Source organism: Pipistrellus kuhlii, unplaced genomic scaffold (genome assembly GCF_014108245.1).
Source record: "Pipistrellus kuhlii isolate mPipKuh1 unplaced genomic scaffold, mPipKuh1.p scaffold_m20_p_3, whole genome shotgun sequence".
In the NCBI taxonomy this organism is placed as follows: Eukaryota; Metazoa; Chordata; class Mammalia; order Chiroptera; family Vespertilionidae; genus Pipistrellus; species Pipistrellus kuhlii.
Window position 1 is genome coordinate 47,745,933 of NW_023425529.1, and position 22,898 is coordinate 47,768,830.

General features: G+C 56.9%; 1 protein-coding gene across 4 annotated transcripts; it reads left to right on the top strand.

Annotated features, from left to right (window-relative positions):
• Positions 1-3,940: 3,940 nt before the first annotated feature.
• Positions 3,941-22,274, top strand: ERBB3 (erb-b2 receptor tyrosine kinase 3). Of its 4 annotated transcripts, none has more exons than XM_036454568.2 (28): positions 3,941-4,088; positions 7,521-7,672; positions 8,054-8,240; positions 8,841-8,966; positions 9,515-9,580; positions 9,739-9,857; positions 9,980-10,121; positions 11,152-11,265; positions 11,346-11,466; positions 14,312-14,385; positions 14,551-14,641; positions 14,908-15,113; positions 15,323-15,455; positions 15,792-15,882; positions 16,076-16,230; positions 16,624-16,677; positions 17,012-17,153; positions 17,702-17,821; positions 17,915-18,013; positions 18,198-18,383; positions 18,531-18,686; positions 18,929-19,004; positions 19,166-19,312; positions 19,417-19,514; positions 19,612-19,800; positions 19,946-20,017; positions 20,210-20,495; positions 20,585-22,274. In XM_036454568.2, exons 1-28 carry the CDS (start codon positions 4,007-4,009, stop codon positions 21,133-21,135), a joined length of 4,035 nt encoding a protein of 1,344 aa, XP_036310461.1. In that variant the 5' UTR covers positions 3,941-4,006; the 3' UTR covers positions 21,136-22,274. The 4 variants fall into 4 exon arrangements, with proteins under 4 accessions (XP_036310461.1, XP_036310462.1, XP_036310463.1 ...); XM_036454569.2 differs by having other exon boundaries at positions 20,609-22,274; XM_036454570.2 differs by lacking the exon at positions 16,624-16,677.
• The last annotated feature ends 624 nt before the right edge of the window (positions 22,275-22,898 follow it).

Consider the following 22,898-nt stretch of genomic DNA (forward strand, 5'->3'; position numbering starts at 1 on the left):
TGCCCCTGTTGCAGGCTAGATTCCCCACTGTGGGTGTGCAGCCGGCAACCAATCAACGGTACTCTCTCTTCATTGAAGTTTCTTTCTCTTCCGCTCTGAAATCAATTTAATAATAATAATAATAATAATAATAATAATAATAAAAGAGTAAGGAAAAGTAGCCTAGCTGGCGAGGCTCAGTGGTGAAGCACTGATCGGTCTATGAACCAGAAGGTCACGGTTGAATTCCCGGTCAGGGCACATGCCTGGTTGTGGGCTTGATCCCCAGTGTGGGGCATGCAGGAGGCAGCTGATCAATGACTCTCTCATCACTGATGTTTCTATCTCTCTTTCTCTCCTTTCCTCTCTGAAATTATAAAAATATATTTAAAAAGAGCATATAAGCCGAAACCGGTTTGGCTCAGCGGTAGAGCGTCGGTCTGCGGATTGAAAGGTCCCGGGTTCGATTCCGGTCAAGGGCATGTACATTGGTTGCGGGCACATTCCCAGTGGGGGGTGTGCAGGAGGCAGCTGGTCGATGTTTCTCTCTCATCAACGTTTCTAGTTCTCTATCCCTCTCCCTTCCTCTCTGTAAGAAAAATTAATAAAATATATTTAAAAGAATAAAAGAAAAGAAAAAAATAAAAAGAGCATATAAGCATAACCAATGGACGCAAAACTCTGGGGAGGGAGAGCATGTATGGCAGTGGGGGGCAATGTAAGATATGTACATATATAACACCTTAATTTAAAAATTAAAAAAAAATTAAAAAAAAAAAAAAAAAAAGGAAAGGCTGCTGGGTAAGTGCAGAGAGCTTTTGTGAACAAAGGCTCCCTTGCCCTAAACAGTTTGGCTCAGAGGATAGAGCGTCGGCCTTCGGACTGAAGGGTCCCGGGTTCGATTCCAGTCAAGGCCATGTACCCTGGTTGTGGGCACATTACCCAGTAGGGAGTGTGCAGGAGGCAGCTGATCGATGTTTCTAACTCTCTATCCCTCTCCCTTCCTCTCTGTAAAAAAATCAATAAAATATACAAAAAACAAAGGCTCCCTTTATTTATTTAGTCAGGGTAGCACTCAATGAGATGTCCCTGTACTTGTCAGCTTTATCCAGGGTTATAACCCTGATGCTCTTAGCTGGATGTTTCTCTGTTTGAAGAATGGATACCAGCAAACACACCGTGGGATGTAGTTGGGGAGAGGAGAAGGGAGAGGTTGGCGATAATAGGAATACATTCAGCAAGCATTCATTGAGTGCTTCTAAAGGCCCAGCGTAACACAGTAATTAAGAGCTCTACCTGCCTTTCTTCATTAAATCTGAACAGCAACCTTAATACATAGATACCACTGTCTTATGAACAAAAAACTAAAAGGGGTTTCCTCCTTCAGAATCAGGGCCTTGAGCACCAAGTTGAGATGGTGAGTAATAAAATGAAAGGCTCCTTACCCTGGTATTTAGCTCAGTTATCTGATGGGGATTTGATTCTAAGCAGATGAAGCTCCGGTCTCAGTGTGACGTAAGAAATCCTAGCCCTAGCCGGTTTGGCTCAGTGGATAGAGCGTTGGCCTGTGGACTGAAGGGTCCCAGGTTCGATTCTGGCCAAGGACACATGCCCAGGTTTCCGGCTCAATCCCTGGCAGGAGGCGAGCAGGAGGCAGCCGATCAACGATCCTCTCTCATCACTGATGTTTCTATCTCTCCCTTCCTCTCTGAAATCAATGAAGAAACATATGGTGAAAGAAAGAAAGAAAGAAAGAGAGAGAGAGAGAGAGAGAGAGAGAGAGAGAGAGAGAGAGAGAGAAAGAGAGAGAGAGAGAGTGAAATCTTAGGCAAAAACCTGAGCCTGTCCTCCTCACCCACCCTCAGTCACCAGTGGCTGACCTCGGAGAAGTCACACATTTGCAGTTCCATAAAATGCAGACAGATGTCTGGCTAGTACACACCATTTTTATGTTAAGTGGGACTTTCTCTAAGTTGTAGGAAAGGTGGCTGGTGCTTGTATATGTTAATGTTTCACTGATGTTGTTATTGCCGCGTTAGGATTGTTATGCAGGTCGTCAGGACCAGGCCAACGCCCAGAGCAAAGGTAAGCCTTCTGCAGGGAACTGGCCCTCGGGCCCTCGTGACACCCAGGAAGTTTTAACCATTTTAGCTACTGGCGAGCTTTTCTTCACTAAGGCTCAACTGTTCTAAGTATATATACTTATTGATTTTTTACAGAGAGGAAGGGAGAGGGATAGAGTTAGAAATATCATTGAGAGGGAAACATCCATCAGTTGCCTCCTGCACACCTCCCACTGGGGATGTGCCCGCAACCCAGGCACATGCCTTGGCTGGAATCAAACCTGGGATCTTCAGTCCAAAGGTTGATGCTCTATCCACTGAGCCAAACCGGTAGAACATTATTTTTTACTTTTAATATATTTTCATTGACTTCCGAGAAGAAGGGAGAGAGAAACATCAATGATGAGAGAGAACCACTGATCAGCTGCCTCCTGCACGCCCCCCACACGGGATCGAGCCCGCAACACGGGCATGTGCTCTTGACCGGAATCGAACCTGGGAGCCCTCAGTCCACAGGCCGATGCTCTATCCACTGAGCCACACTGGCCAGGGCTCAACTGTTCCTGATGTCTTCAAGCTTGAAACTGGAGAGAATCATTGGGTTCTCTGGGCGCGATCCGGAACACCCACTGTGGGGCTTCCCTGCAGCGGGCTGGCACCAGGGGGCGACCCGCGGGCCCGTGCCCAGGCTGGCCGCATTGGGGGCCGCATTGGGGGCCGCCGCTCGCGGTGCCCCCGACCGCCTCCGGCCAAGACGCGAGGTGGCTGGTGCCGGAGGGGCCGGGGGGCCGGGCCACCCGCGTACGCCGTACCCGGTGCCCTCTCCGCCGCCCCCTCCGCGGCCCTTCCTCTGCCTCCCGGCCAGGCGGGAGCCGAGATGTGCGCACCTGCGGGGGGGCTGGGGCGCCCGCGGGGGCCAGGGGACCCGCGGAGGAGACGGGGCGCCTCCGGGGGGGACGGGGCGCCTGCGGGAAGGACCGGGCGGCTGCGGGGGCCGGGTTGCCCGAGGGGGAGACGGGGCGCCCGCGGGGGGGACGGGGTGCCTCCGGAGGGGGGGACCGGGCGCCTCCGGGGGAACGGGGCGCCTCCGGGGGAACGGGGCGCCTGCGGGAAGGACCGGGCGGCTGCGGGGGCCGGGGCGCCTCAGTCCGCGGAGCCGGGGCTCAGGCGCCGTCGGCGCGGCCGGGCGCGGGGGAGGCAGCTGTTCTCCGCGGCGGCCGAGGGGGGCAGCAGAGGGGCGGCGACAGGTGCGGGCGCCCCTCCGGGGGCGGAGGCGGCTCGGCCTTCCCAGGCTGGGGCGCCCCCGCCCCCACCCCGGTCCCCGGAGAGGCCCCGGCGCCGGGGCTGGCGGAGGCAGCGGCCGGAGACAGCGCGATTTCACGCGGCCTTGGGGCTCGGGTTCCTCGGCGGGAGGATGGAGGATGGGGGTTCGGGGGCTTCCGAGGGGACCTGAGCATGAGGGAGCACTCCCCCAGCCCCCCAATTCCCATGAGGAACCCCCCAGCCTCCAGTTCCGAGAGGAACAGTCTCGTTTCGGAGAGGACACCCCCCAAGTGGCCCAACCGGCCCGGGGAGTTGAGCGCTCGGGTTAGTGGGCGCGGCCAGGCCGGGGCGGGCCCGGCGCTCTCCGCCCACCACCTGCCCGCACGGCGTTTGGGGAGTTGGGGGTCCTGAGCCCCCTGAGCCCGGCTCCCGGAGAAAACGTGGGTGAGCCCCTCCCTGGCCTGGCGCGGGGCGGGGGGCGCGGGCGCCGCGCGGGGCTCCCGCAGCCCCGGCTCCAGCCTCCTGCCCGCGGGGGCGCGGCCGTGACTCACCGCCCGCCCCCCGCCTCCTCCGGGACACACCCTCCGCCGTCCCGCCGGCTCCGCTCGGCCCCGGCTCACTCCGCGCTGCGTCCCCCGTCCCGGAGCTCCGCGGCCGGTCCGATGCCGTAGCCGGGGCCCCGGGCCATCCGCGGCGGCGGCATGAGGGCGTCCCGGGCCCTGCAGGTGCTGGGCCTCCTCCTCGGCCTGGCCCGGGGCTCCGACGTGGGCAGCTCGCAGGCAGGTAAGCGCGCCGGAGCGTCCGCCGGCTCGGAGCCGCCCCCCCACCCCCGGACCGGGACCCGGGGCGCGGATCCTGGGGGAGTGAGTCCTGGGGCAGCGGGGACGGGGGCCCCCGGGGTGCGGACCGTCCGGCTCGGATTCTCAGGGTGGTCCTGGTGGGGTCGCCAGCACCTCCTCCCCAGGGACCCCTTCACTTGTTCCTTAGGACAGGGCCGGTGCCCAAACGGGGGGCCCTCGTTCTGGGGGGGCGCGGGGAGGGGAGCGGAGTTCTGTGTGCAGCTCACTCTTGTAAACGCGAGGTGCTTGGAGGTGGAGGTTTCGGAGAAAGGTGGGGTCTGTGTGCGCCCCGGCCTCCGGGCCCCCCATCCCCAGGTTTCCATCCGCCTCCAGTTTTGTTGTTTTGCCGGCAGGGCGGAGCTGTGGGGGTTGTTGTTCTCCTGAGCTGGGAAAACAAGGGTGGCACCTCCTTCCGCGAGGGCGCCTGCCCTGGGAGGGCCGAGCCAGGAGCCAAGTCCAGGTGACATCAGGGCCGGCTTCGCCCTCTGGAGTGAGAGCTGGCTGGCCCCCCTTCACCCCCAGCCTCTCTCCGTCAAGACCCAGGTCAAAGCCATTGCCATTTATTGAGCATCTACTATGTACAAGCCCAGAGCCAGGAGCTGGAGGGTCAGGGACTTCTGGCCTGTATTTATCGCTGCTTGTCTTTTCTCTCCCAACCTGAGGGCTAACGGGGTGTGTGTGTGTGTGTGTGTGTGTGTGTGTCCCACCTTCAGAGCCTCCGTCCTGGGCACCTCCCTCCACTCGCTTCTCCCTTACCCCCATTCTGTTTATTGTCTCTGTCTCCAGGAGTCCAGTCCGGAGGAGTCAGGTTGCTCTTCTGCTCCTCCTCCCACTCCCATGCCGCCCGAGCCCACGCCTCTGGGATCCCTGGGACCGTGGCCGTTGGGATTGCTGGCCTGTTGACCTCCCCTCCCCTCCCCCTAGATCTCAGCTTGGGGTTTGACACATCCAGGGCCCCTTACCCCAGAGTGGGAGTGGGAGGAAGCACCTGTGCTTCTCCCACAGTTGCTGGGCCTAAATTTAGACCCTGGGATCTTGAGATGTGAACACTCCCAGCTGGTGTTGGGGGGCGGGGGGCCTGGGGCCTGGAGTAGGAGGGACAGAGCACAGGGACGGTCACTGTCCCCGCCAGATCCTCGCCACCTTCCACCGGGAACCCAGGAGTCCGAGAGCCTGGCCTCCTCCCTGGAGGGAGCCAGAGGGCAGGCATGGGGGGGTGTTTTTACCCCTTATCTGGACCCTGCGGGCTCTGGGCATCCGGCCCTGTCTCAGTCCTTCTATAGCCCCTTTGTCCCAGCTGGGACGGGGGTGGGGGCCGCCCGGGAGGAGGCTCTGACTGAGGAGGGGCTGGAGATTCTGCTGCGACCTACCCCAGGGCTCTCCGTCAGAGGAGGGCCTGTGACAGTGCCCCTTCTTGTGCCCCTGGTCCCCGAGTCCTGAATGGATTTTTGTGCTTCCCCTCCCCCTCGCTCCCTGGTTCCTCCTCAGAGGTGTTCCCGCTCTTCCCGCGAGGCCGGCCCTTTGCTCCCTGTGTGTGGACTTTATCCTCGGGGTGGCGGGCTGGGCCTCCCAGTCCGCACAGGGGGCCGTGGAGGGAGCCGCCAGAGACGAAACACCTCCTGTAGAGAAGCCCAGGGCAGAACCAGGACAGACTCTGGGCCAGAGGGGAGCTGGGTGCACGTCCCTCTGGGTGTGTGTGTCGTGCGCGTGCGTGCACGTGTGCACACTCGCACTCACCACTTCCCTGTGCAGGGATCTTGGCTCCTCCCTTATCTAGAGAGAAGGGTTGGCGCCTTGACCTGAAAAAGGGGGTGTCCTGCCGGGAAGGGGGTGAGGGTGGGGCTGTTCAAGAAATGACTAACCTTCCTACTCAATTTCTTTTTCTTTTTTTAAATATATTTTATTGATTTTTTACAGAGAAGGAGAGGGATAGAAAGTTAGAAACATCGATGAGAGAGAATCATCAATTAGCTGCCTCTTGCACCACCCCCACAGGGGATGTGCCTGCAACCAAGGTACATGCCCTTGACCGGAATCGAACCTGGGACCCTTCAGTCTGCAGGCCGACGCTCTATCCACTGAGCCACACTCTCTTTTCAGCGCACGGGCCCTCCTGGGGTTCCCAGGCTCTTCTGGGCACTGCCTGTCTGTCCCTTCCCTTCAGGGGAGTTTCCGGGAATGGTACCCTCAGAGGCCAGGCGGTCAGAGTACGGGTGTCTCTGGGAGAAGGAGTTGGGGCCTCACCAGCTTCCCACCCTCCCTCCACTGCCACTCCCGCCTCCCTCTGAAGCGGCCGCCTCAGGGGAGGGTGGTTGGAACAGGTGGTACCCCCGCCCCCCCAGTCTTTCAGGAGCCGAGGAAAGCCAGAGGAGAGAGATGGGAGTCAGGGCTTCAGGGCCAAGGTTTCCTCTGGCTTCTAGGTCCTGCGAGGCCGACAGGCCCCACGGACCTCGAGTCTCGGCTCTGCCTCCCGTCTGTGACGGCTGCCATGTTGGAAGGCTTTTAAGGAATCTTCTGACAATAAAACTGGCTAAGCACGGGGGTGTCTGCTGCTGTCTCCCTCCAGCCTCTGCATTTGCCGAGAAGCCCTCTGGGCTGAAGAGTGCGATGCTGAGGGGGCCGGAGCGTGTGGGGCTGGGAGAAGGGAGAGAGAAGGGAAATCAGACTTTAGGACGTGGGGCGCGGGGTAGGCCACCAGCTCCTTATCTTGCAGCTTTAAAGACAAAGCTCACATTGACCCCACCACCAGCCCCAGCGCCCCCCCCCCCCCCCCCCCTCTAGTGAGATCACTTGTCGGAGCCCAAGACGTGAGGGTGGAGGGGGTGCTGCGGGCACGGGCGGCTGGGGACAGGGTGGGGCAGCCCCCTCCCCCGTACAGAATCGCCTCATTGTGGGCTGGGCTGTGGCCCCAGGCGCTGCCCCCATCCCACCCTGGGTAGACACAATAGGGGCTGTGTGCTCGCCCCAAAGAGATATTTATTCCGGGACTCAGAGGCCGGCCGGCCGGGGGTAGAGAAGTGAGTGCCCTGGTTGGCGGGGGGAGGGGCAGAGGAGGAGGGTGACCAAGCTGTGTCCTTTTCTGACTTCTGTCTGGGGAGGGGGAAAGCCCTACATCCTCCTGGATTAACCCCCTGGGGGCCGGGAGAGGCACAGAGGAGTGCTGTGGGGAGAGGGGGTGCTGAGGGGGTGCTGAGGAAAGGAAGTCCAGGCCCTCAGGCGGACCACAGAGGCCTTGGCGTCGCGCTGAGGGGTGCGGGGTGAGGCTGCCTCCCGACCCTGGGGAGCACCCCTGGGAAAGGACCGCCACGAGGGGGGCCCGGGGGACGGGGGACACCGCGTGTCCGGCCTCGGCCACTGCCGCCTCCGCCTTGAACAGTGTGTCCCGGGACGCTGAACGGCCTGAGTGTGACGGGCGATGCCGAGAACCAGTACCAGACGCTGCACAAGCAGTACGAGCGGTGCGAGGTGGTGATGGGCAACCTGGAGATCGTGCTCACCGGGCACAACGCTGACCTCTCCTTCCTGCAGGTTAGAGCCCCCTCCCTCAGCCTTCCCCCTCCCCTCCCCACGCCCCACCCTCCCCCAGGCACCGCTGCGGGAGGCCAGCCTTTCTCAGACCCGAGTCCCCAAGATCCAAGTTGGTGTTTGTGGGGACAGTGGACTCTGCGGGCTGCGGGGTGGTCTCCGTCACAGGGACACAGCAGGGCTGGCCGGGGGCAGGGGCGGGGGCGGGGGGCGTTCTGCACGGAGGCTGGTGTAGAGGCACCTTGAGACTGCCAGGCTCCTGGGGAAGGGGGTGAGGACCTCTGAGGAGGAGCGGGTGGGAGGCCAGAGGAGGGAGGGGAGGAGCAGGGGGTTGAGACCCTCGCCCCGTCCCCCCTCTCACCGGCCCCCTGGGCTCCGTCGCAGTGGATCCGAGAGGTGACGGGCTACGTCCTCGTGGCCATGAACGAGTTCTCCACGCTGCCGCTGCCCAACCTGCGCGTGGTGCGGGGCACGCAGGTGTACGACGGCAAGTTCGCCATCTTCGTCATGCTCAACTACAACACCAACTCCAGCCACGCGCTGCGCCAGCTCCGCCTCACCCAGCTCACAGGTGGGCCCGGGTGCCTGCCCACCGCAGCGCCTCCCTGGGGGCCGTCCAGGCTGCCCGCTCGGCCCACTCAGAGACCACCAGCCCTCTAGGGCCCTCTGCCAGGGAGGGTCCTATGTCCTGGTGGGGCTGGAACTGAGCTGGGTCTGTGAGCCACATTCCTCCGGCTTCAAAGCAGTGCCCTGCCCTGCCTCCTTCCCGGAATTAGAATCCCCCCCCCCCCCCCAGTTCCCCACAAGTTGAGGAATACAGGGGTTAAATACCACCTGGCCGCCTCCTGCTTCTCCCTGCCGCCAGTTGAAAAACACACAGGTAGGGCCGGGGAGGGGGTGGAGAGTTGAGTCAGGAATCCTCCCTCCCTTCCTTCCCCGCCCCCACTGGCTAAACCGGATCTGAACAGGTGTCTGAGAGGCAGGCGGTTCCTTCAGCCTGGCCCCGCCTCCCCCTCCTCCCCTGCATTTTGGATTTAGTTGGACACATCCGGCGCCCCCTTCCCCCGGCCCCTGAGGGCCAGGGGGGGGGTGGGGGGGGGGCGTTTGGACAGGGGGGAGGCTGGGGAAGGAGGCCGGGGCAGCCCTTAACCCCATCACCGCTCCCTCTCAGAGATTCTGTCCGGGGGCGTGTATATCGAGAAGAACGACAAACTCTGTCACATGGACACCATCGACTGGAGGGACATCGTGAGGGACCGAGACGCCGAGATCGTGGTGAAGGACAACGGCAGGAGCTGTGAGTGGCCCGACCGAGACTGCTCCCCCGGCCCCACCGAGCCAGAGTGACTCCTTTCCGCCGCCTCATCGTCCCTGATCTGAGCCCTCCCCTCCACTGAGCAAACACCTCAGGCCCTGGGCCCGAGGAGCCTGCCAGAAGGGGCGGGCCGGCCCCCGGGTTCCAGACCGCAGAGCCGGGTGCCAGGAAAAGGGGCTCCACCTGTTCCACTTCCCACAACATCAGCCTCCCCTTCCCTCAGAGCCCACCACCGACAGCACCGTCCCTGCCGGTGCACTGGTGCACTCGCACGCACAGCCCTCCTGGGGCTGGGCTTGGCACTGGCCCAGACCCTCCCCCCAGCTGCCCTGGGGGCAGCATGGCCCCACCCCTTGTTGACAGGTTCACTGAGCCCCACCCTGCTCCGCGGGGCCAGGAGGGGCGCTGCCCGGGCTCTGTGCTTCCTGGGACTCACTCTGGGGCCCATGGCTGACATCATTCCCTGGTGATTCAAGCTAGTCTCTCTCACGTTCTTGACGGCCTCTTACGTTGCTTTCCTTCCCAACCAGGTGAGCCATGTCATGAGGCCTGCAAGGGGCGATGCTGGGGTCCCGGACCCAAAGACTGCCAGACATGTGCGTCGAGTCCCCTCTAAAACCCTGACATTCGTTCCCATTCGTGCCCCTGCCCTGCCCCGCCTGGGCCGCCAGGGTGGGTAGGGAGGAGCCGGAGGGCAAGCGGGTGAGCCACGGCCTCGGAGCGCAGCCCTGACGGCCAAGCTCTCCCCCCGCAGTGACCAAGACCATCTGTGCGCCTCAGTGCAACGGCCACTGCTTCGGGCCCGACCCCAACCAGTGCTGCCACGACGAGTGTGCGGGGGGCTGCTCCGGCCCTCAGGACACCGACTGCTTTGTACGTACCGCCCGCCCCGCGGCCGGGCTCCGGGCTCCGGGCTCCGGGGGCGGCGTGGGCCTCGCTGCGGGAGGAGGGGCACACGGGCACAGTGTGAGTGTCCGGAGTCTCCCTGTGCCCAGGCCTGCCGGCTCTTCAACGACAGCGGAGCCTGCGTGCGGCAGTGTCCGCAGCCGCTCGTCTACAACAAGCTGACCTTCCAGCTGGAGCCCAATCCTCACACCAAGTACCAGTACGGAGGCGTCTGCGTGGCCAGCTGCCCCCGTAAGTCCCCGAAGGGAAGAAACAGTGGCAGCGGGACCAGGACGTTAGACAGCATTGTAGGAGGCAAAGGGGATCAGGCTGGTGGTAAGGTGGGGCCTTAGAGTAGGGGTGTCGAACTCAATCAGAGAAGGGGCCAAAATCTAAAATCCAGCCTAAATCGCGGGCAGAATGGTTTACTGAACAGTCATAAACTGTCATTGTGATGGAAACGCAGCGGAGTGCAGTGATGACAGCGCGGTGTGGGCCACATTGCAAGGCCTGGCGGGACGGATTTGGCCCGCGGGCCTTGTGTTTGACACATGTGCCTTAGAGTGAGGCGACCAGACGTCCCGCTTTTGGCGGGACAGTCCCCATGTCCAACAATGTTCCCCGCGTCCCACGGCGTTTTAAAAAAGTCCAGATTTTTGGAAAAAATTGGGACTTTTTTTTTTTTTTTAAACGCCACGAGACAAATTGTTGGAAATCTGGACTGTCCCGCCAAAAGCGGCCGGCTGGTCACCTTACCTTATTTTTTTTTAAAAAAATTTTAATAAATGTAAAGTATTATGATAAATCTTTTTTAAAATATATATTTTATTGATTTTTTACAGAGAGGAAGGGAGAGGGATAGAGAGCTAGAAACATCGATGAGAGAGAAACATCAACCAGCTGCCTCCGGCACATCCCCCACTGGGGATGTGCCCACAACCAATGTACATGCCCTTGGCGGGAATCGAACCTGGGATCCCTCAGTCCGCAGGCCAAACCGGTTTTGGCTGGTCACCTTACCTTAGAGGACAAATGGTTGTGGTCATCAGCCAGCCTCAGGGAAGGACCCCTGTCCCAGCCGCTCGTGACCGTCCCTGTGTCTCCCGGCCATCGCACTGAGCTCTGCCCCTTGGAGCAGCGCAGAGCAGAGGGCCTTCCGAACCCAGAGGAAGGCGCCCAGGACCCCCGGGGGTGGGCGGGGCAGGTCCGCGGGAGCAGGAGGAGCAGGGTTCAGGCGGCAGCAGCAGCGGCCCTCCCTCGCCTCCACTGCCCTCCCCCCCAGATAACTTCGTGGTAGACCAGACCTCCTGCGTCAGGGCCTGCCCTCCCGACAAGATGGAAGTGGACAAAAATGGACTCAAGATGTGTGAACCTTGTGGGGGGCTGTGCCCCAAAGGTAAGTAAGTTGGTGAAAGACGTCCTTTACCCGGAGGCGATTCCCCTCTACCCCAACCCTCACTGAGCCTCTTTTTGCAGCGTGTGAGGGGACCGGCTCTGGGAGCCGATATCAGACTGTGGACTCGAGCAACATTGACGGGTTTGTGAACTGCACCAAGATCCTGGGCAACCTGGACTTCCTCATCACAGGCCTCAACGGGTCAGAGATCCTGCCTTCTCCTCCCGACCCCCCCCCCCAGCCCTCCCCTCACAGCTCATCGCGTTGGCTTCACGCTTCATGCGTGAGGCTGATTAGGAATCTAAATCATAAAATCTTAGAAATCACAAAGGACCTGACGGTGCTTAACTCAACCTCCCACTAGGGCTTGAGTCCCCTCAGACGTATCCCTAAGCAACCTGACATCACCCAGCTGAATGGCAAGGGACATGGTGTCCTCCTTAACGTTTTCTTAAGTTTAGATAAAAATCTGCCAGCTGTTTCCCCTAGTTGCTGTTCCCTAGAGAAGAGCCACAGAGAGCAAAGGGACTTTCTGATCCCTTTAAAGTGTGTGTGTGTGTGTGTGTAACATTAAAGCCACCTGTCCTCTTTGTTTTGACAGAATTTTAGATCTACACTAAAGTTGCAAAAGCGGTGTAAGGATTTCCCCTACACTCTTTATTCACATCCCCCAAGTGTTAACATTATATCATACGAGAGGCTTAGGGTCCCTAGGTCTGGCTGGCAATTAGGGCCTATCAGGGCCATCTCGCCCAGTCCCAATCGGGGCCAGGCCGACTGGGGCCTGCGGGTTGCTGGCCGGGACCTGGGGGGTGGGGTGGGGAGAGGATGGGGGAGGGACTGTGGGAGGTTGGCTGGCCATGGGAGGTTGGCTCTGAGGGCACACTGACCACAAGAGGGCAGCTCCTGTATTGAACATCTGTCCCCTGGTGGTCAGTGCACATCATAGTGACTGGTTGACTAGTCATTATGGTTCCTTAGGCTTTTATATATATAGATGCTTTATTATTATTTCTTTCTTTCTACACACACACATTTCATTCGTCTCACACTGTCCTGGATTACACATTGTATTCAGTTGTTATATCTCTTCAGTCTTCTTTCATCTATAATAGTTCATGACATTGACATTATTGATGAGTACAGGCCAGGTAACAGATATAACGTTCCTCAGTTTGAATTTTGTGATGTTTCCTCATACGCAGAGTCTCTGAGTTATGCTTTTTTTAAAAAAGTTTATCGCCTGGCAGGCGCAGCTCAGTGGTTGAGCGTTGACCAATGAACCAGGAAGTCACAGTTCGATTCCCGGACAGGGCACATGCCCCAGTTGCAGGCTCAGTCCCCAAGGTGGGGTGTTCAGGAGACAGCAATCCATGATTCTCTCCCATCGTGGATGTTTCTATCCCTCTTCCATGCTCTCTCTGAAACCAATAAAAATAATACTAAAAAAAATTTTTTTAGAAGTTTATTATTTAAAATTTTCAATTACAGTTTACTTTCAATATTATTTTGCATCTGTGTTAGATGTGCAGCATAGTGACTAGACAGTCATACACTTTACATAGTGTTCCCCTGGCATTTTCAGTATCCACCTGGCACCATACATATTGCAATATTACTACTATATTGCAAAACTTTCCTGTACTTTACATTCCTGTACAAGTTATGCTTTTTTTAAAAAACCCAAAAACATTTTTATTGATTTCAGAGAAAGGAAGGGGGATAGAGATGGAAACATCAATGATGAGAGAGAATCATTGATCAGCTGCCTCCTGTACACCCCCTACTGGGGATTGAGTTGCAACCCGGGCCTGTGCCCTTGACTGGAATCAAACCTGGGACCCTTCAGTCCGCAGACCGATGCTCTATCCATTGAGCCAAATTGATTAGGGCCAAGTTATGCTTTTAAATATAGATAGATAGGTAGATAGGTAGATAGATAAATACAGATTTCAGAGAGGAAGGGAGAGGCGGGAAGAGAGAAATATCAATGATGAGAATCATTGATTGGCTACCTCCTGCATAATTGGGGAGGATCGAGTCTGCAACTGGGAATTGATCTGTGTCCTCCTTGTCCATAGATCAATGCTTAACCATTGAGCCACCACTGCCAGGCATGCTTTTGGTGGTGGTTAATCCTTACACGACAGTATTTTCTTCATTAGTTTTTTAGAAATAATGGAAGGGAAGGAGGGGGAGAGAGAAAAAGGCTCTGATGTGAGAGAAACACATCGATTGGTTGCCTCCCACATGCTCCCAAATTGGGCCGGATATTGAACCTGCAACTTAGGCATGTGGCCTTGACTGGGAATTGAACCCGAGACCCTTCGGTCCATGGGCTGGCACTCTAACCACTGAGCAGGACCATCCAGAGCTTAATAAGAATCTTGTGGGGGAGATTTTGCCTGAATTAATTTTATAATGAGAATTGCCAGATAATTATTTTCTAATTCCATTATCCTTCTGCATTTGTTTGTTGGCATTCTAGTGTTAGGAAGTCTTCCCTTCCTACCGCTATTGATCTATCTATCTAATCAGTGTAGGTATTTGTTTCATCCAGTGGTTTATAGTCTTTTACTATCATTATTTTGGTGTCCAGTTGTCTCTAATAGGGTTTCTGGGGGCTCCTTCAAGTTGGTCCCTGTGTTCTTTGGGCTTGGATCCCTCGTTATTTGAACATTTGCTTAATTTTCTCTGCAAGATGCTGTAGGCTTGCACCGTTGGTGTGACTCAATTGGTTGGAATGTTGGGTTGTGGCGGATTCGATTCCCAGCTTGCAGGTTGGATTCCTGATCGTGTGCAAGAGGCAACTGATTGATATGATGTTTCACTCTCACATTGACATTTCTCTCTCTTCCCTGCCTCTCTCTAATTTTTTTTTTAAAGGTGCTGTAGGCTCCTGTTGTGTATCTCTTGCCCCAGTTACTGCTCTAAGGAGCTCTGTCCTTTCCATGGAGAAGGGTTTTTAGAAATAAGTTCTGAGGGTAGGCACTCACTGCTGACGGCCTGTACCTCCACCTTGTTGACTTTTTATGGTCCTCTCCAGAGACCCGTGGCACAAGATCCCTGCCTTGGACCCCGAGAGGCTCAGTGTCTTCCGGACTGTACGGGAGATCACGGGTGAGTGGGAGAAGCGCCCTTTCTGAGAGAATAGATCAGCCACTGGCACAGATTGTAGTAGAACCACTTGAAAAAGATCAAGTTTCAACAACAGGGGAGGGACCGGGAGAACCTGAGAAAGGGAGAGAAGACGGCGCCCGTTCATATGCCTCTCCAACCCCTCAGGCTACCTGAACATCCAGTCCTGGCCCCCCCACATGCACAACTTCAGTGTCTTCTCCAACCTGACCACCATCGGGGGCAGAAGCCTATACAAGTGAGTACGATGTGGAGGTGCTGGCATCTCCAGGTAGCGAACTCTGCTTCTGAGGCACCTCCGAGTGAGAGCTAAGGAAGGCGTTTTCTCACGCAGCAGCCCCGAAGGTGGGCCTGGGAGGTGGGTGGAGAAAAGGCAGGAGGAAGGAGGAGTCCCTTTCAGGGTGATAGCCCGGAGCAGGCTGCTGGACGGAAATGAGTCTTCCGTCCACTGCAGGGCACACCTTCCTTTGTGGTCTCCCCTCTCATCCGTCTCCTTGTCCTCAGCCGGGGCTTCTCACTGCTGATCATGAAGAACTTGAACATAACATCTCTGGGCTTCCGGTCCCTGAAAGAGATCAGTGCTGGGCGGATCTACATAAGTGCCAATCGGCAGCTCTGCTACCACCACTCTCTTAACTGGACCAGGCTGCTTCGAGGGCCTTCTGAGGAGAGACTGGACATCAAGCACAATCGGCCCCGCAGAGACTGCGGTGAGGAGAGGCCCACGGGGAGGGGAGAGGGAGTCTGCGAGGGAGAGGGGTGTAAGGGCTGTTCTGCCCTGGAAGTGGGGGCGAGGGAAGTAGGGATGGGGTGGAGGGAGCCAAGGAGGGAGGGCTGGAAGCAGGAAGGAGGAAGCATTCAGGGGAGGGCTTGTTGGGAGACCTCAGACTCCTCCTGACACACACCCCTTCCTTTCCAGTGGCAGAGGGCAAAGTGTGTGACCCACTCTGCTCCTCTGGGGGATGCTGGGGCCCAGGCCCTGGTCAGTGTCTGTCCTGTCGAAACTACAGCCGAGGAGGTGTCTGTGTGACCCACTGCAACTTTCTGAATGGGTACGGAGAGGCGAGACCGAGTCAGGGGTGGAGGGCCCTAGCTGGTTTGGCTCAGTGAATAGAGTGTCTGCCTATGGTCTGAAGGGTCCTGGGTTCGATTCCAGTCAAGGGCACATGCCCGGGTTGTGGGCTTGGTCCCCAGTGGGGGGCATGCAGGAAGCAGCTGATCAATGATTCTCCCTCATTGCTGTTTCTGTCTCTCTCCTCCTTTCCTCTCTGAAATCAATAAAAAATATGTTGTTGTTGTTTTTTTAAAAAAAGAAGAGGTGGAGGGATGGGGCCCTGGGACGAGCTGTTCAAAGTGACTGCCCCCAATGCCCCCTTTTCTCACTGCAGGGAGCCTCGTGAGTTTGCCCATGAGGCTGAATGCTTCCCCTGCCACCCGGAATGCCAGCTCTTGGAGGGCACTGCCACATGCAATGGCTCGGTACGGTAGCGGCACCAGGGCCTTGGGGAGAGGGTGGGCCGCACTGGAGAATCCAGGGAATGTTATGGCCCAACCTCAGGCTGGCCCAGGGAGGCCAGACAAGGCCAGGGTTTGTGGAAGGAGGACCCTGAACGGCCGGATATGGTATTGACCTTGGAGACCCACTTTTCTTGACCTTTCCTTTCCCACCCAGGGCTCCGATGCTTGTGCCCAGTGTGCCCATTTTCGAGATGGGCCCCACTGCGTGAGCAGCTGCCCCTCTGGAGTGCTGGGTGCCAAGGGCCCCATCTACAAGTTCCCAGATGCCCAGAATGAATGCCGGCCCTGCCATGAGAACTGCACCCAGGGGTCAGTGGCGGGGTGTTAAGAGGAGGGGGTCGGGGAGAGGAAGGAGTACAGGCTAGGAGGAGGGAAGAGGATGAAGGGAGGAGAAAGAAGAAAGGAACTGATTTAAGAATCACTCCCAGCTGCACAGTGAAGGGTTGGAGAAAGGGATGCTCAGTAACCACAAAATCAGACCACAATTTTGGGGCCTGGTGTAGACACAGCGCGGGCATTTTGTTCACAGAGGGCCTCGGGGAGGGTGGGCCTGCTGGGGGTGGAGGCCATGAATTGGGATGTGCTTGGGCGCCGGGATGGGACGCCACGAGAGGGTCTGAAAAGGTGCCGTAGCTGTTGGAATGGAATGAGCGTCCATGGGGTTCTCCGGTTCGCGCTTACGGAGGTGACTGTCTTCTCTAGGTGTAACGGGCCTGACCTGCAGGACTGTTTGGGCCAGACGCCGGCCATGATCAGGTACGAGGGGCCCGGAGACGTGGGGAGAAGCGAAGGAGAGGGCGGCTATCTGCTGGGAAGAGTGAGTCTACTCTTCCTGGCCTTCTATTTACAGTTCACTATCGCTGAACTCGGGGCACAAGAATGCAGACTTCTGGCCCTTCCTTTCTAAAATTAACCCACAGGAGCCTCGGAAGGTCCAGATTTGGTTAACCCTTTAGTGCTCAGGGATCTCTCTGTGCACGTGAACTGCTTGCCCCAGGTCCGCACCGTCCCTTTCAGGACAGGTGCAGGTGCAGGTGGCGTTGGGGAGGGGGTGTGGCCCGAGGGTAACGCCAGCTTTCTCTGCCCACAGCAAGACGCATCTGGCGATGGCGTTAGCGGTGGTGGTGGGGTTGGTGGTGGTGTTTGTGGTCCTGAGCAGCTCTATCCTCTACTGGCGTGGGCGTCGGATCCAGCATAAGAGGGCGATGAGGCGCTACTTGGAGCGGGGTGAGGTGAGTGTGCCGCTGACTCTGGAAAAGTGCCCTCTGCCATCACGCTCTAAGAGCCTCCTCCTCCCCTGAGGTTTGACCCTTAGAAAGAACTCTGACCAGAGGATTGGGAGACATGCTTTCTCCCCCCGATTTTGCCGTTCATTTGCCACATGACTCTGAAGAAGTTCCTTTCCTTCTGTGCCTCAGTGTGAATGTACACAGAGGAAGTAGTAGCCCTCATCCTTACAGGATGGCTGTAACGGTGAAAGTGCTTTGAAAACACAGAGGATTATATAAAAGCACTCAAGGGATAGAATTAACAATCCTGGCTTTCATCAGAGGGAAAAACCCACCCTCTTGATTCCTAATCTCATGATCACAAATAACTTCCTCTGTCGTGGGGTCTGTGACGTCCTAATGTGCCTCCCGTGCTTTCGAAGACAATTCCTCTTCCTGCTCCCTCCCTTTGGGCTCTGCTGCCCTTGGCAACCACGCCAGAGGAGGGAGTTGGGGTGGGTCGTGGGTGGGAGTGGGCTTTCCTGAGTCCCTCCTTCCCGTCTGCCCCTCAGAGCATAGAGCCTCTGGACCCCAGTGAGAAGGCTAACAAAGTCTTGGCCAGAATCTTCAAGGAGACGGAGCTGAGGAAGCTTAAAGTGCTCGGCTCAGGCGTCTTTGGGACCGTGCACAAGGTGAGTGACTCACGGAAAGCGAAGGTCCAGGAGGTGGGAAAGGGCGAGCCTGGGGAGGATGGCTTAGGCTGACGCCTGCTTAAAACTTCCCAGGGAGTGTGGATTCCGGAGGGCGAGTCCATAAAGATCCCAGTCTGCATAAAAGTCATTGAGGATAAGAGCGGACGGCAAAGTTTTCAAGCTGTGACGGATGTAAGTGAAGGAGGGTTTTTCTGTAGTCCACTAGGAAGGTCAGTGTTACCTACAGCTGTGCAGAAGCATGGCCTGTGCTAGCAGACACGGTGTGCCCTGTAGATGTACTGACCGTTGGGGAGGCTCTGGTCTGGGTGTGAGTGAACCAGCTTGTGCCTTGGATAACCCTCTTCTCGGGTCTCAGCACATGCTGGCCATTGGCAGCCTGGACCATGCTCACATCGTGCGGCTGCTAGGCCTGTGCCCAGGGTCATCTCTGCAGCTTGTCACCCAGTACTTGCCTCTGGGGTCCCTGCTGGATCATGTGAGACAACACCGGGCGTCCCTGGGGCCACAGCTGCTGCTCAATTGGGGAGTACAGATTGCCAAGGTGAGGGGCCGGGAGGAGTGTCTGATGGGACTGCCTGGCTGGGGACCCGCAGGGTGGCGGCAGGGAGGGTGGAGTTCTGAGTGGCACCGTTAGGGTTTGGGGTGATTTTGGATCTCTCAATCCTGAGGACATTTCCTTCTCCTATAGGGTATGTACTACCTGGAGGAGCATGGCATGGTTCATAGGAACTTAGCCGCCCGAAACGTGCTACTCAAGTCAACCAGTCAGGTTCAGGTGGCAGATTTTGGGGTGGCTGATCTGCTGCCCCCGGATGATAAACAGCTGCTGCACAGTGAGGCCAAGGTAGGTGGCACCAAGGGCTGGTAAGGAGGTGGGAGTGGGGAGAAGCAGGGAGATGGGGAGCAGCCAGTGGTCCCTTCCAGAGGGAAGCAGATGCAGCAGGATCAGTTCAGGGAGGGGAACCTGAAGATGCCAGAAATGGAAGTTGAGACAGCAACACAGTGGAGCATGTGGATAATCGGGGTTCAGAAATGCTAAAGTAATTTGTGGAAATAACTGGTTCACCTTTGCCTTTAATCTCCCAGACTCCAATTAAGTGGATGGCCCTCGAGAGTATCCACTTTGGGAAATACACACACCAGAGCGACGTCTGGAGCTATGGTCAGTCCATGTGAAAGGCCCCAATTCCACAGTTGCCTTTGAGACCTTCTCTTAGAATCTTCAAGCCCTTCAGATCCTGTGCCAGAGTGCTCTGCCTTCCCTTCATCTCCATGCCCAGTGCCGCTATTTTGCCATCAACCAGGCATGTCTTCCTGTCCCAGGTGTGACAGTTTGGGAGCTGATGACTTTCGGGGCAGAGCCCTATGCAGGGCTGCGGTTGGCTGAAGTACCAGACCTGCTGGAGAAGGGGGAGCGGTTGGCACAGCCCCAGATCTGTACCATCGATGTCTACATGGTCATGGTCAAGTGTGAGTTACCTGCCGGTGCCAGCCCTTTGCCACCCAACTTCCCTCCTTGTTCTCTCCTCATGACTCTACTTCCCACATCTTACTCCTTCCCCCTCCCTCCCCAGGTTGGATGATTGATGAGAACATTCGCCCAACCTTTAAAGAACTAGCCAATGAGTTCACCAGGATGGCCCGAGACCCACCACGGTATCTGGTCATAAAGGTGAGTAGGGACTAGGAGGTGTCAAGGAGATTAGATTTAGAGCAAAGGGGATTTGTCTGGAACCAGGATCTACCTTAACAATCACCTGCCCCTACAGAGAGAGAGTGGACCTGGAATCCCCCCTGGAGCAGAGGCCCCTGCTCTGACAGACAAGGAGCTGGAGGAAGTGGAGCTGGAGCCAGAACTAGACCTGGACCTGGACTTGGAGGCAGAGGAGGACAACCTGACCACAACACTGGGCTCTGCCCTGAGCCTACCCGTTGGGACACTTACTTGGCCACGTGGGGTAAGGCGCTTTAGTTACCCAAGACTTCCTGCTCCCTGGGCACTCTGCACACCCGCACCCTCATAAACCCCACAGACACTCAGATTAACTACTCAGAGGACCATGATAAGATGTCTCCCTGTCTAAACCACTGTTTCCATCCTAGAGCCAGAGCCTTATAAGCCCATCATCTGGATATATGCCTATGAACCAGAGTAACCTTGGGGAAGCTTGCCAGGTAAGGTCTGCCTCTTAGGGGCTGCTGAGATGCTGGGTGGCAGAATGTCTTAGGATGACAGGGAGGATGTGGGAGATCTCAGAAATCTTTGAGGTTTCCTCAGTGTCCTACAAAATAAAAGGCATTGAAGCACCCAATCTCCTTGCTGACAATCATCTCTCTGTAAATCTCTGTGTGTTTTTTCTTCCTCAGGAGCCTGTAGCCTGTGGGGGGGGTGAACGGTGCCCCCGGCCAGCCTCTCTGCACCCGCGGGGACGCCTGGTGTCAGAGTCATCGGAGGGCCACGTGACAGGCTCTGAGGCCGAGCTCCCGGAGAAGGTGTCCATGGGCAGGAGCCGGAGCCGGAGCCCGCGGCCGCGCGGAGACAGTGCCTACCATTCCCAGCGCCACAGCCTGCTCACTCCCGTCACCCCCCTCTCCCCACTGGGGTTAGAGGAGGATGTCAATGGCTATGTCATGCCGGATGCACCCCTCAAAGGTACCTGATTCCTCATCACTCCCCACCCCGCCCTGCCTGACTCTTCCCACTCCCTTCCGCCCACGAATCCCTGTGAAGTCTCCACAGAGCCAGCCTCTCTTCTCCACCCCTAGGTACTCCATCCTCGCGGGAAGGCACGCTTTCTTCCGTGGGTCTCAGTTCTGTCCTGGGCACCGAAGAAGAAGATGAAGATGAGGAGTATGAATACATGAACCGGAGGAGAAGGCACAGTCCACCTCGTCCCCCAAGGCCGAGTTCCCTCGAGGAGCTGGGCTACGAGTACATGGACGTGGGATCAGACCTCAGTGCTTCCCTGGGCAGCACGCAGAGTTGCCCGCTCCACCCTGTGCCCATCCTGCCTACCCCTGGCACAACTCCAGACGAGGACTATGAATATATGAATAAGCGACGTGGTGGAGGGGGTGCTGGGGGGGATTATGCGGCCATGGGGGCCTGCCCAGCAGCTGAACAAGGGTATGAAGAGATGAAGGCCTTCCAGGGGCCTGGACACTATGCTCCCCAAGTCCAGTATGCACGCCTCAAAACGCTACGTAGCTTAGAAGCCACTGACTCTGCCTTTGATAACCCGGATTACTGGCACAGCAGGCTTTTCCCCAAGGCTAACGCCCAGAGAACATAACCTCTGCTCCCTGAGGTGCTCAGGAGCAGTGATGGCAGCTAGTGCTTCTAGAGGGTACCCCTCTTCTCCCAAGACCTATCCCTCCCTCATAGGTCTCTGTCCCATTTCCCCTCCAGTCCTAGACAATTCCATTCAACCTTTGGAGGCTCTGAAACACTCGGACAGAGTTCTTGGGACATGTAGCTGGCTGTGCACTTTCTTCACTTTCCCAGTCCCTGGAAAGTAGAAGGTTTTCCCTGTTTTGTGTGCTTTCCCAATCCCACTCCTCCGCTCTCAGGGGAACTCCCCGGAGATATGAAGGATTACTCCCTTATGTCCCATACCCATTTGATTACTCCACTATCAAGTCCCTTTCTCTCAGACTCGAACTTGTTGAGACTCGGCTTTAAGTGTGCCTTTGTTTCCCATCAGACTCCTACGGCAAAGAAAAAGAGCAAAACCTGGCAGGGGAAGGTAAAATTTTGGCTATGACCAACCCCCTGAAAAGAATGGGAAATTTTAAATCTTGTGAAGGAAGCTCAGGAGTAATATTAATGATTGCTATTAAGTGAGCATTTCTTTTTGTGCCAGGCAGCGTGCTAAACTTTACCTGCATTCCCCCACACACACACTTAATCCATATGCCAATCTTGTGAACTAGTTTATAGCTCCTTACAAATAAGGAACTGAGCCTTAGACAGATTAGGTGGCAGGTCCAAGATTCAAAATCTTACCAGGAGTGTGCTCTTACTGTAAGGTATTAAGGAAAATAGGTACAAACCAGAGCCCATATAAAGGGCATTATCTTGTATTTTGCACTGAATTAAGTCTGACCCCAGCAACCACAGCCTGCTACACCCAGACTTCTCATCTCAGGAAGGGGGTGGTCAGAAGGAAACATAACTGGACATTTTTGTGTAAACCGTAATTTACATGAGCTATAAGGGATCTCCACTTTTTACCCAAGGGACAGACTCACAAGGGTCCCAAGAGCCACTTTTAGAAGTTTTCTCACCCAATAATAGGAAGCTTCTGATTGGGATAGAAAGAGAACCCACCTTCAGACTTCTCCCACTGGGTGGGAAATGGGAGATATTCTATCACTGAAGTTTTATGTTTTGTTTTTATACGTGTCTGAATAAAGATGCCAACGTTTTTCAGCTTTCTGTCTGTCAAATGAAGAAAATCTTCAGTAAGACCATCCCTGTGCTCCTCGGCAGAACATAGCTACCTCCTTTTCCTCGCATCCCCTTAGCATGCTCTCCCTCCTGGGAGCACGCCAACCCTCCCTCCCCCCTCAGCCATGCATTTCCTAAACTAAGCGATCCCTGAGACTTGCAACCAGGACAATTGGCAGCAGCAGTTCACCCTCAGCTAAGCCCTCACCCAGTCCTCAAGGCCCCTTTCCTCTGGCTTAGTGAGTCAAAGCAGCCCAGCTTAGGCTCATTTCCCCACCTCGTATCTTTTCTATTGCTTTTATCTTAGGCTAGGGGTGTCGAATTCAATCAGAGAAGGGGCCAAAATCTAAAATCCAGCCTATGGGAGCGGCCAGGCCCAGAGCAGCCGGGTCTGGTGCGGGCAGGCCTGAAACAGCGGTTGCCAGGCTGGGAGCGGCCAGGCCCGGAGCAGCGGCTGCCAGGCTGGGAGCGGCCAGGCCCGGAGCAGCCGGGTCGGGTGCGGCCAGGCCCGGAGCAGCGGCTGCCAGGCTGGGAGCGGCCAGGCCCGGAGCAGCCGGGTCTGGTGCGGCCAGGCCTGAAACAGCGGTTGCCAGGCTGGGAGCAGCC